General features: G+C 52.6%; 1 protein-coding gene across 1 annotated transcript in view; it reads left to right on the top strand.

The window, feature by feature from the left end:
* Window positions 1-1,306: 1,306 nt before the first annotated feature.
* HK1 (hexokinase 1) overlaps window positions 1,307-13,211 on the top strand; it is a 66,580-nt gene continuing 54,675 nt past the window's right edge. The window contains exon 1 of the mRNA XM_014862802.3: window positions 1,307-1,611. Coding sequence (XP_014718288.1) covers window positions 1,549-1,611 — 63 coding nt within the window. The 5' untranslated portion in view covers window positions 1,307-1,548. The remainder of the gene's footprint in view (window positions 1,612-13,211) is intronic.

A 13,211-nucleotide genomic window follows, 5' to 3' on the forward strand; every position in this document is an offset into this window, starting at 1 on the left:
TCCGCCTGCTTCACTGTACCTCTCCCAGGCCTGCCCAGGGGCCCTCAGGATCCAGGGCTGGGGTAGAGGTCGGGGAGCTGGACTCGGGCCATCTCAGGTCACCACATGGTGCAGCCTTGGTCCAGGGATCATGGCCTTTTTAGGCAGAGGGGCTACATACAACTGGGAGGACGGCAACCCCAGGGGTGAGCACCGGCTTGGAACACACACAGACCCAAGGTCTAATCCTGGATCTACAACTTCCTGGTTGTATAAAGTAAGGCGAGGTAAATGGCCTCACTGAGCCTCAACTTCCTCACCTGTTCAATCAGGACAGTAACCACTTTTTAGTATTTTGAGCTCATTACACGTCATCTTGTAAGGTAGTAAAGCTCTTTGTGGTGTCCGGCACACAGAAGCAATTTCTAAGAATCTTACGTTTGCCATCGGTCCTAGTAGCAGCAATAACACCTCTGACTCCGCACCGCCCCTCCCCCCTTCAAAGCTGACTGGTTTTCTAGGGATTCCTCCCAGGCCCCCTAACTTCCTCTGGGAAGTAAAAGCAGTGGCACTTGGGAGGGGCCCCTAAACTGTCCCCCAGGCCTCAGCGAGCCAGGATGCCCAAGAGGCAGAGGAGGCCTGCGGGACGGGAACAGACTGGGGCCTGCGGCCCAACTCCCGCCCAGCCGGCGTGCGCCCTCAGGGAGACCGCAGGAACCGGTGACTCGGGCGGGCGCTGTGAGGCGTCGCTCTCAGTTTAGCAATACAAATCCACAGCCGGAGCTTAGGCCGGAGTAGCCAGAGGGGCCGCGGCACGGGCGGGACGGGGTGGAGCTGGGGGATGCATGCCGGTGAGGCCCCAGGTGGGGCGCCGCGCTCGGCCCCCATGGCCCGCGAGAGCCCTCTGGCGCGTCGCCCCGCGTGCAAGGCCGGCGAAGGCTCCGGGCTGCGGCTTCCGCCGGCACAGGCCCAGCTCGCTTTCCACGCCCACTTCTGCAAGCCCCCTCCCAGCCTCTCCCCCTCCGCGGACTGCCGGGGGCGAGCCGTAATTTCCGAAGAAGGGGACCGCTCCCCGCGAGGCTGCCCGTCCGACACCAAGCCCTCTTGGGGCTCTCGTCCCTGCCGAGCGCCTCATGCCGCGCCCCGCCTGCGCCGCTCCCGGGCACGGCGCCGCCACGCGTGACTGTACGCGTCCGAAAGAGCTTCCCGCCTCCGCGCCGGCTCCCTACGTGGGGGACGTGCAGGGTGATGCCGGACGGTGGGGGATTTCGCAGCGTCGCCCACCCCCTTTCCGGCGCAGGAGGGAGCGGCCGCCGCGCCGCGCTGCAGAGACGCGCGGCAGCCAATGGGCGCCGAGGAGGTGGGCCGGCTGGCGGCTGTCACCCTCCGGGGGACGGGAGCGCGGAGACTGGGAGCGCGCGAGCCGCCGCCGCGCCCCGGCCGTAGGGGAGGAGCCGGGGGGTGGCGGGGAGGAGCCGCCGAGCAGCCGCCTGAGGACCACTGCTCTCCTGAGCTGCGGGAAACCGACGCCGGTCCCACGCCTGCCGCCCGGCGTCCCCGACCGCCAGCATGATCGCCGCGCAGCTCCTGGCGTACTACTTCACCGAGCTGAAGGATGATCAAATCAAAAAGGTGAGCCCCGCCCGCGCCGCCGCCCGGCGTTCGGGCCGCAGCGTTGCATTTCGGCATCCGCTCGCCGCCGCCTCCATCCTCCCGCGCGCCCAGCTTGCCCCAGGCCAGCACTGGCTGGACTGCGGGGCGGTGGGGAGAGCCTTCGCCCTTTCATTCTCCCCGGGATTGTGTGTGTGTGTGTATGTGAAGACCCCCGAGACGGGGCTGCTTGCTGCAGTGTCCTTGAAACGGGCTGTGGATGTCAGATGGGCCCCCCGGCCGGGCGGGAAGGTGGCCATGTGGGGACGGGTGGGCCGGCCCGCCTGAGCGCCGTGGGCGGAGGAGTGATCGTAGAGATGCTGGGGAGGTGAGCACGCAGCAGGCTGGGGTGCTGGCGGGAGGCCAGGCATCCCATATTTGGGGTTCTCGGTGGAGGGCGTCGGGTACCCGGCAGAAGTTGTTACCCCGGCTCTTCCAGCTGCTGCGGTTGCTCCTTAATCTGAGGACGGAGTGACCCGCCCGGCTTCCCGGAACGGGGAGGGGAGCGGAGGCCACCGGAAACTTTGCCGGGAGGCCTCAGGTCCGGAGCGGCATGCCTAAATGGAATTTTTTATTCCTCTACGTGACTGCTCTCTTAAGCTGTAATTTCCAGCCAGCCAGACCAGGGAGCTCAAATAAGAGTCTGGTCTTTTGAGTCGGGTGGAGGCCTTGCGATACATGCTTGTGACATGTGTGTACTTGCATATGGACGCTTCTCCCTGAGGTGTTGCTGCCTTTGACGTCTCTCTAGCATAAAATACTGCCCGCTGGCAGGTCTTAAAACTCTCTCTCATGCCAATTTTGCCACCATGTTTTTAAGAAACAGCCTAGGCTGTAAGGAAAGACGCCCATTTTATCAGAGCCAGGCCTGGCACAGGCTGCTGACCCACCACACCCCTCCTGGGTGACATTGTTGCTGGGGTAAGCTGGGATGGACTAGCAAAGTCAACCTGACTTTAGTTCAAACAAGGGAGTGCTACCTACAGGTGAGAGGCTGGAGCTGCAGGCCTCGATTTTCTGTCCTGCAAGCCACAGGATGTTCAGTTTTCATCCCATCCACCAAAGACAGCCTCCTCCGGCACAATAGGAAACTGGCCTGCTGAGGGCAGTGACCTTATCAAGGTCACCCAGTGAGTTAGAGGCAGAGGCTGGGCGGGACTGGGTCTCCGCCTCCCTTTACTGGGAACTTGACCCTGGGCTCCTCCTGGAAGTCAGCTGAGGGGGAGGTGCTGAGACAAAGGCCCTGGGGATGCTGCTTGGATCCTGGATCCTGCACTAAGTGGGGACCAGCGTGGGGTAGTTAGGAGACAGACCTGAGAATCTGCCACAGTCTCTCACAGCTGTAAGTCCCAGTGCCTCTGGCGTAGTCAAACCATGGGACTCGTGCTCACTCCCATGGAACGCCGGGAGCTTCATTCTGGCCACTGAGCTCAGAGAGCTGTCAGGCCAACATGTGCATTTTGTGAGTTTTCTTCAGTAGTGCTGTGTGTCATTGATGTTCTTCCCATTTCACAGTGGGGAATTTGAGGCAGGGATGAGTTCACTGCCTTCTCCCTGCACATAGTGCCCTCTGTAGCTCAAGACAGTAGACACTGGGGTGGGGACCTGGATGACCTTGTAAGCCTCCAGCGTCCACACCCATCACCACCTGTGTGGCCTCCAGGGGCTGAGTTAGGTTGAGGTTTAGACTGCACTCAGTGGGACCTGTTTTATCAGACACGCAGTGTCTAGTGTGGCCCCAGAGCCCTCCACGCCTTGTGGCGGTGTGACTCACATCCTATCCACCAGGCTCCTGTAGGCATCCGAGTGTGACTTCTGAATCAGTTGGTCCTCAAATCCCTCCTCCTCTGAGACTGGCCTTCTGGCATTCCCGCCCTGCCCTTCTCTGGCCTCAGAAACTTGCTGGAGGAGGCTCTTGAGACCAAAGCTTCTGCCAGATGATATTATTGGTTAAGGAGATTCTTAAAAACAAGATGGCCTTCTTTCACCTCACTGAGGACTTCTTATGCTGCTTTTGGTGCGGCAGTGTATGAATTCCTGCCAGGGGATCACCTTGGCCTGCATGATGGGCTGTGTGGTACTGCCAGCCGTGGGTGTGGTCCCCAGGAAGGTTCCTGGGCCTCCTGAGCACATAGCAGGCACTTGTTCTGATGGCCTAATCAGCTTTCCCAACCCCGACCTGAGCAGATGCTGGGGGACAGCATCTGCTCTCCTGGGACTCAGGACTTATTAGAGACCAGCCCTTCCTACCCACCACTGACCATGGGCAAGGCGGGGTGGGGGTGCAGGACTCCAAGCCTTGTTCTTCCTGCAAGATCTGGGCCCTACCTGCTACCTGACGCGGACCCAGTAAGGACAGTCCCCTCTAAACCTGCTGGAGTGGGCAGCCATGATGATTCAGCCCTCCAGCCCTGGGCAGCCTCTGCAGCTCTGGAAACAGCCCTGGCATCCTCTCCTAACCCTCCCCTGTCTTCTTGCCCTCTGGCCTACGGGTAGGAGGAGGGAAGATGGTGATGGTGCCAGGAAAGGTTTTCCCAGGTTGCTCACAAAAGTGATCATAAAAAGGGTATCATTTCTCTCCCCATTGCCTATGAGACATGTCAGTAATTCAACCTCATAAATATATCCTGGGTTAAAACAGGGCAAGCGTCTGGCTTCTTGGTGTGGAGCCCCATTTTCCAGATTGCGTCTGTATAATATTGGTTAATGAGGTGTTGTAAAAAGGGTGTCTTGGTGTTAGACTGAACTAAGCACAAAACATATATTTTCCCTTCACTCTCCTAGTGCTTTCAGGAGGAAGAGGAGGCACGTGTGTGCTTGTAAAAGATTCCATTCATCGGATTCCCAGACGTCTGCTAATTCTGCAGCTAGAGTCTGGGTCCCTTGACCTCCAAGTAACTTTTAACATGTCTCTCGTGTCGCCAGCCTCTTCCACTCAGTTTAGCCATTAGGAGCCTGGAGGAGGATGAGGGATTGGATAGTGCTCTGTTTGTTTAGGAAAGGAAGATGAGTCCAGCAAGGTCCAGCCTAGCCTCTATAGAAAGACTAGACTTCCTTTCCTCCAGGGTTGTCTGGGTGGTGAGCAAGCCCCACTGGATTTTCTCTGGGTGGGATCCCCTGACCCTAAGTAATTCCCATTAGCAGGTGAACAAACAGGTGTGATTTGTCCAATGGTCTGAACCCAGGAGTCCTCCAGTGCTTGGCCCAGGAAGGCAAGGGAAAGTATATTGAGCAGTTAAAGGGCTACCCAAGGTCTGTTTCTTCAGAGCCCGTGTATCCCAGCTGCAAAAGCAAGCATTTAAAAAATCTCCTTTCCTATTGCTCAGGAGTGCGAGAGATGAGCATTAGAAAATTACGAAAAATGGCTCAGGCACCTTTTGATTTAGTATTATACAAATATCCAGCGAGAGCCTCACTGCTTGGTGAATCTTCATTTCATAATTCCTGTCCCCTCTACCTTGGATGTTCCTAGGAGTTCTCCCCCAAGAGAAGCCCCAGCACTTCATTTGGTTTGATAATTTGGAACTGTCGTGAGGGAATAAACTGGGATGGTAGGTGGGCGTGAGGGACTTTCACATCTGGCCATACTGCGTGGTCCTCCCACGCTCCTGCTGTTTTCTGGAGCAGGCATGGGCAGCTCTCTGCTAAAACGACTGACCAGGCGTGACTCCGTGTGTCTGCAGTCGTATTCCTGCCCCACAGAATTAGCCCCTGGAGTCAGCTCTGAGCCTGCCCCAGGAGCCCTAGGGGAGGTGCTGGATAAGGAGACGCAGTGTCCAGGAAGCAGTCGTGGCTAGATTGCTGGCACCTCCTTATTGATTCGAGGACCTTTAGAATCAAATCTGATCAGGGAACTCAGTCATTTCTTCAGAAAATGTTTGAGTCCTTTATTATGTGCAGCATACTGTGCTAAGTTGGGGTGACAACGATAACCCTGGTAGAAATGGTCCCTGTTCTTATGGAGCGTAAGTAATTATTTGCTGTCTTACGATAAAAGTGCAAAGAGTAGAATGCTATGAAAGCACATGGGGCCAGTGGTCAGATCTTGAGTGGGAAATCACTAGCTTAGGACTTGCTCAAAGCCAGGCTCTGGATGTACAAATGGGAAATATTATACTTAGAAACTTTGGTACACAATAGAATACTACTCAGCTATCAAAAAAGATGAAATCTTGCCATTTGTGACAACATGGACAGACCTTGAGGGTATTATGCTAAGCAAAATAAGTTATCCAGACCCTGGATGATTTCACTCATAAGTAGAAGATGAAAAGAACGACAAACTAACACATAGATACAGAGATTAGATTGGTGGTTACCGGAAGGGAAGAGGGGAGGGGGGAGGCAAAAAGGGTGATAGGGCACATGTGTACGGTGATGGATAGTTAGTCTGTGGGTGGTGGGGATGGTGTAATCTACACAGAAATCAAAATATAATGATGTACACCTGAAATTTATAGACTGTTGTAAACCAGTATTACCTCAATTTAAAAAAAGGTTAAGAAAAAAAAACTTTGTAAGAGAGAGTCAGGTGGATAGTCACCAAAATATAGTTTTGCTTTCTCTCCTTTTAATGGTTATCTCTGAGCATCCTGAAACTCTTTATGGGTGTCATATCAGGTATCAGTTATGTGTGTGTGTATGCCTACCCATATGTCTGTCTGTCCATCTAACAATACACACAAATATACTCACATGCATGTGTGTGTGTATGCCTATCCATATGTCTGTCTGTCCATCTAACAATATACACAGATATACTCACGTGCGTGTGTGTGTGTATGCTTTCATTTGATCTTTCACAAACCTTGCTGAGGTTGCCAGGACGGGAAGTGTTATCCCTCTGTGTCCCAGGGGGGCTCCCTCCAGTCTCAGCCGCTTCGGGCATCCCCTGCCTGCCTCTGGTGCTGCAGACAGCAGGCAGGGATTGTATTCCCCATTTAGAAATAGGGACTGAGGCCCAGAGGAGATAAGTGACCTTCTCAAGGTCTTAAGAAAACCTGGAATGGAGTTCAGAGGTCTCTTCTTACTCTCTCTCTTTCTTTCTTCTAGGAGAAAGACCTGTCTTTGTTGATTTTAGTGATTTACCTTGGAATCTGTATGTTAATTCTCTCCCCCACAAATCAATACATATGAGTTAATTTTTTAGATGAAATATTTGAGGTGCATAAAAAAATTGAAGTTATAACAAATACCTGTGTTTCCACTGCTCTGCTTGAGAGGTAACAGACAATTACAATTGCATTAGAGACGTACCTAAAATCCTTTCTATGCCCGTCTTCAATCCAGTCATTTCTCCTTCCAGAGGTGACCTTTGTCCCGAATTTGGTGTTTCTCATCTCCATGCATGTTTTTATACTTTTATTACATATCCTGTTTCTATAACCAGTATATAGTGTTACTTTATATGGTTTTAACCGAAACGGTGCAGTACTGTATGTATCCTTCTGCAGCTTGCTTTTTTCAGTTCAACATTCTATATGTGGGATTTTCCCACGTTGATCCATATACCTCTATTTCATCAATTTAAACTGCTATATGCTCATGCATTGTGGGACTACACCACAATTAATTTATCTATTCTTTTGATGGCATCTGGGTTTCTAATTTTTCAGCTTGCAAACAGGGCCTCAGTGATCCTTCTCGTACACTCTCCTTTAGTACACATGCAGGTGGCTCTAGGCTGTGTGTCTAAAGCTCGAATTGCTGGGTGGAGGAGTTATGTGCATCATCTCATTTTCAAGACTTTGCCAAATTGCCATCCTCCATGATCATGCCAGTTTACATTCCCATTAGAAGTTTGTAGATGTTTCTATTGTACGCCAACCCTTGATACAGTCAAAGCTTTAAACATTTTTAGTAGATAATTTTTAAAGAGTCTGTTTCTTCTCAGTCATTTCCATTCACATTACAGCATTCGAGCTTAGTTTAAAATTAGCCGTTTCCTAGTTTACCTTATCAAGCAAAGTTATTATTGAGTGAAGTTGACAGCTCTCATTGTGAGCAGCGCCAGCCCCATTGACTGCTGCTGCTGAAATGCTTACGGAGTGCTAAGGCAGGGGGTAAATGCAGAGAAAGGCTGGTGAGGACTCTCTCTGGCCCCTTGTGCTCTAGCGTGAATGTGTAAAACTTTTCTAGGAATTAAAACACTCATGTGTGCTTTTGCCCACACACCCTCTCTCTTCCTGGGTGGATCCAGCCCGGGCAGGGCTGGCTTATCAGTCCCCTAACCGTGCCCGGCTCTGTTAGAGAAAACTCAAGCCAGCAGCCTCTCTCGGACTCTCTTCTCTAGAAGCAGAGCGTGGCTGTGTCCCCGTGAAAGGGAAAACTGAAATGTGAAGTCTGCAGCTCAGCTCCTCACAAATGGAAGCCAAGCGAGAGGTGGCTGTGCGGGGCAGAAAATGTCGGCTCATGTTCATCTGATTCCGTGCTGGATTGCAGGCTCGAGGACGCTGAGAGCTTGAGGCTACCTTGAGGGAAGGGCACGCTGAATGCCTGCGAGGGACCTGTTTACTTCCTAACATAGGTCTTATTTAATCATTGGCAGTAAAAATACTAATCGAAGCCAGCATGTAATGCCTGTCGCATCGACTGCCAGGTGCTGTGCTGAAGGCATTACAGCCAGCCCACACGCCCCTGTGAGGTGGGCGCTATCACGGTCTCCCCCTCTGGATAAGGACCTTGAGGTTCAGATAGTAAGTGAAAGAGCCAGTGTTCAGACCCATGAAGTCCCATGGCAGAGCCCCCACTTTCTTTTTTTAAATTGAGATATAATTCATATACCATAAAACTCAACAAAGTGCACAATTCGGTGGTTTCTGGTACATCCACAAGGTTGTACAACCATCACCACCGCCTAATTCCAGAACATTTTCATCACCCCCAAAAGAAACCCCGTACCCATTAAGCAGTCACTCCACATTCATCCCTCTACCCAGCCCCTGGCAACTGCTAATCTGCTTTGTTTTTTTATAGATTTGCCTCTTCTGGACATTTCATATAAATGGAATCATGCAGTATGGGGCCTTTGTGTCTGGTTTCTCTCACGTAGCGTGACGTTTTCAAAGTTCATCCACACTGTAGCATGTATCAGTGCTTCATTCCTTTTTATTACTGAATAATATTCAGTTATATCCCGATACCACCTTACATTTATGCATTTGTGAGTTGATAGACATTTGGATTCTTTCCACTTTGGGGCTGTTATGAGTAAAGCTGCGATGAACATTGGTGTACATGTTTTTCCCGTGTGGACACATGCTTTCATGCCTCTTGGGTATATGCGTGGGAGTGGAATTGCTGGGAGAGCCCCTGTTTTTATCCCCCATGAGGAAGGCCTCATCTTCATTTAGAAATGAGGAAACTGAGGCTCCTCAGTTCAAGTGGTGAAGTGACTTGCCGAGGACCACACAGCTCATAAGTGGTAGATAGGGACAGGAACACTACCAAGTCCCTTCACTCAGGAACCCGTGTTCTTTCCACCGCGCCACATCCAACTCTCATTTTACTGTTTAGGGAAGCATCCAAGGAGGAAAAGAGTTGGGGGGAGGGGCAGCGCTGGCACAGGACCCTCCAGGTTCCCAACTTCCATCTTTCCTCCTTCCCCATCCTCCCCGACACTGGCACACTGGCCTGTGCCTGCCCATTCCCACTTCCTCACCCCTCCACCCCCCAGCTGCTCAGTGTAGACCAACGCCCTCCACTTGGGGAGGAAATTGGCCCAATAAAGTCATTTATAGTGGAATGTTAAAGATTTTCTCTGTTTTTCAAATTTCTTCCTGTACCCTTTTCTTTTGTCCCCCTCCCCCATCCTTGTTTGGATTTAAAGGAGGACCCCCAGGGAGGGCAATGCTTAACCTGCAAGAAGACCCCCTAATGCTCCCTGTAATACCCACTCCTAGAGATTGTTCTGGCATTCTCTCCCAGCCTCTGCCTGGCCATTTCTGTGAGCACTGATTTCCTTGATTGATTGACACATGGGGTTTGCCTTCAGCCATGTTATTCAATCTGACCTCATTTCTCTGATGACTCCTGTCTTCCAGGAGCCTCTCTGGGTGGTTGGGGTGAGTAGAGTAGGAGACTCAAGCCACGGTTGTAATAAAGACACCACCTCATCTTTGCAAAGTTCTGTTCCATTTACAAAACACTGTCAATATGCTTGATTTACTTGAGTCCTTCCAGCAAGCTTGGATGTAGGTATTTCTTCCTGCATCTTACATATTGGGCAGGCGAGCTTCAGGAAGTAGAATTGACATGATCTTGGTGGCCAGAAAGCAGTAGGACTGGGATGGGGCGCAGGTCTGTCTGACGCTAGTGGGCAGCTCTCGCCACGCATGCAGAACCAGGTCTGCGGTCCAGGGCCTCAGACTTCCAAAGCAGTGCATTGCAATGGCCTCCCAGTAGAAACCATCCCCCAAGGCTCCCATAATGGGCGTGCCGCTGGAATGCTAGAGCTGTGCTGTCCAGAACAGTCGCCACCAGCCATGTGTGGCCATTGAGCACTTGAAATGTGGCGAGTCTGATTTAAGAGGTGCTGTTAAATATAAATACACACAGGATTTCGAAGACTTTGTATGACAGATACATAAAATAGCTCGTTAATTTTTAGAATATTGATTACATGTGGGAATAATATTTTGGATATACTAGATTAAATAAAGTGTTATTAAAATTAATTTCACCTGTTTTTTTAAAAAATGTGGCTACTAGAAAATTTAAAATTGCATATGTGACTTGCATTCTATTCCTATTGGATAGTGCTCTACTAGACTGAATTTTTTGGCTCAGAATTTGACAGAGGTGCTCTGTGTTTAAAGCTGTGGCTTCCTGTGAGCCTCAGTTTCCTCATCTGTCAGACCAGGAGGCCAGAATCCATTATCTCTAAAGGATGCCTCCAGCTTGAGCCGTGTTGTTAGGTGGCTGTGAAGGTCTCTGGGACTCAGTTTCTTTATCTGTCAGATGGGGTAATGATTCCTGCCTTACTATCTGCCCACTTATCCAGTGAGAGAATGGATGTGGAAACACTTGGAAAGTGTAGAGAACTGTATAAATGCCAGATGTTGCTAGAGTTCACCCAGAACACACCTGTAGGCACCTTGAGAGGAGGGTGGGGCATGCAGCTTTCTGGATAGCAGAGGGGAGGCGGCCAGAACCCGAGCCAGGGCCACGATCCTGGGTGCCATTCTGCCTTTGCCACCATGAGTTTCTGAAAAGCCTGTGTTCTGCGCAATCCGCAGTGCCATGGAGCTCCTGTGCCCGCCACACGTGAGGGCGAGAGGGCAGTTTTCCTGGTAACACAGAGATGGGAGCGACTTGCCTGGGGTTTAGAGGGAGTCCGTGTAGGTGAAGGAGGCCTGAGAGCTTTTGATTTCTAGCCAGGCCTGCTCCCACTCCTGCACTGTTTGCAACCCATGGCGTGAGGGTATGGTTGTCTCACAGTGAAAGCGAAACTGCCCCTTGGGTCCTCTCTTCCCTCTTGTCTGGAGGTATGTGGGATATTGGGGACTGTGAGTCTGGAGGCTGGCTTTGGCCCATGCCATTGACCACAGACCTCGAGGCCCAGGATGAAGCCTGTTGTTCTTGCCCCACCACATTCCAGGGCCATTCTGTTCCCCATGAGGGACTGGGTGCCTCCTTTATTTTTAGCTAGTTCAGTGTGACAGCTTTGTTCTCGTCCTGGGCAAGGGCTTCTCTCTCTCACCAGCCAGGAATCACCCATTAGTGGGTGTCCAGGTCACCGGGAGGACCTTGGGCATGGCCTCAAGGCCTTATGCAGTCCTCCTAGCAAGAGGAGTCTGGAGATAAGGGAAGGAGCCTGAGTGTGGAGTCATAGCTGGAGCCGCCCTGGTTGCTGGCTGCTCCGGGCCTTTCACTTGACTGCACAGGCTCGAGCTCCTCCTGTGTAAAATGGGGTCAATAATGCCCACCTTACAAGCGTGCACGTTGCAGCAGGGCAGGTCTAAGGGCCTAGCTTGGGGGCGGCACGCTTACTGCTACAACTCGGTTCCCCGGATCTCAGTTTCCTCATCACAAATGGAGCTCCCAATTTGGGAGTAAACAGAAGTGTTGTTTGAACAATCCCTGGTGCTTAATAGGTGCTTAGTCCACACTCACTGAAACAGAACTGGCAATTTAAAAGCATAAATAAAATGATAGATGAGGCACCGAGAGCCCCATCTGCCCTTGAAAAAGAGAGGGGGGAACGGGAACCTCCTGTACAGTGCTGTGGCACGCTGGAGTGGTCCTCTCTGCTTTGTGATGTTCACACACGCCTTCCACGCAGGAACCTCTCGGGTGGAAGTTTTTTTCCCAAATGCATTTCCTCTGGTGACTTGCAAGTGTTCGGCAGTCCGGGAGGCTGCAGTAATGGAGTGAGAATCCTGATTCTCTACAGGGCTCTCGTGTCCCTCTGGGCATCAGCTGCGAGCTGCAGGTGTGGGAGGAGGCGGTGGAGAGCCCCTGGAACACTCTGTGCTCACGGAGAGGCTGTTGGTCCCACACAGGTCGCCATGAGGCTGCAGTGAGGGGCTGGTGCTGGAGAAGGGCTGGGCTGTTCACACAAGAGGTGTCTCCAGCCTTATCTGAGCCGGCAAACCCTTCTGAGGCTCCCGGGTGAGGCTCCCCGAGGCCTTCCCGCCCAGCAGGCAGACACATGGGGCTGGACGGCACGGCCACGGCCCCCCTGGCACTCACGGTCTAGCTGGAGGTGCAGACCATGCACGTGCTGCTGCAGCGCCTGGGACAGACTCTCACATCGCGACAGGTCCACCTGGGCAAATTAATTTCTACGTAGTGACACCAGCGGCTGAGGGGATGCTGAGGAGAGGATCAGCCACTGTTGGGGGGGCGGATCATGGCACGCCCTTTGGAGAAGGTAAGTTTGGAGATGAGAAAGAAGGAGCGGGGCCCAAAGGGGCCATTGACAGGCCAGACAAGCAGAGTCGACGGTGGGTCTGTGAGGAAGGACCTTTGGGGTGAAGAACCGCTCTCGGCGCCCGGGGCTGCCTGAGGAAGGCGAGAGCGTGCTGGGAGTGCTCAGCAGGACAGAAACAGAGGCTCCTTGGGCTGCTGTCCGCAGCAGTGAAGGGCTGGGCAGCCCTAGGAGCCAGAGGCAGACCGGAAGGGGATGGGTGCTGCCAAGGGGCAGGAGGAGGGAGTGGGCTGGCTCACACCACAGCGGAGAGTCTCGTTGGGCCAGGAGCTTTGGGGTCACCGTGGCTTTTGAACTTCCTTCCCAGGATTGTGTGAAAGGGGAAATCAGCAGATCAGATAACTTGTAGCTGGTGGAGGGTGAACAGGGCCTCCCCCAAATCATACTGGAGTGGCATGCTTTCTGCAAGGCAGGGGAACATGCTGCTTCTGGAGCAGATGGAGCTGTGGCATCAGTGCCACTCGTGTTCCCACAGCTCCCTGCTCCAGGAGGCCCCTGGCCTGGGCAAGAAAGGTACAGAGGAGGGAGTGCGAGAACAGGAATCGGGGAACTTGGTGTCCACCCCAGTTCTCTCACTGACCGGGAACCTCTCTGGCCTCTGAGTTTTCCTGGGGGAGGTGGAAGTGATGACACCTGCCGTACTTCTCCGGAT

Source organism: Equus asinus, chromosome 2, assembly GCF_041296235.1.
Source record: "Equus asinus isolate D_3611 breed Donkey chromosome 2, EquAss-T2T_v2, whole genome shotgun sequence".
Taxonomy (NCBI): Eukaryota; Metazoa; Chordata; class Mammalia; order Perissodactyla; family Equidae; genus Equus; species Equus asinus.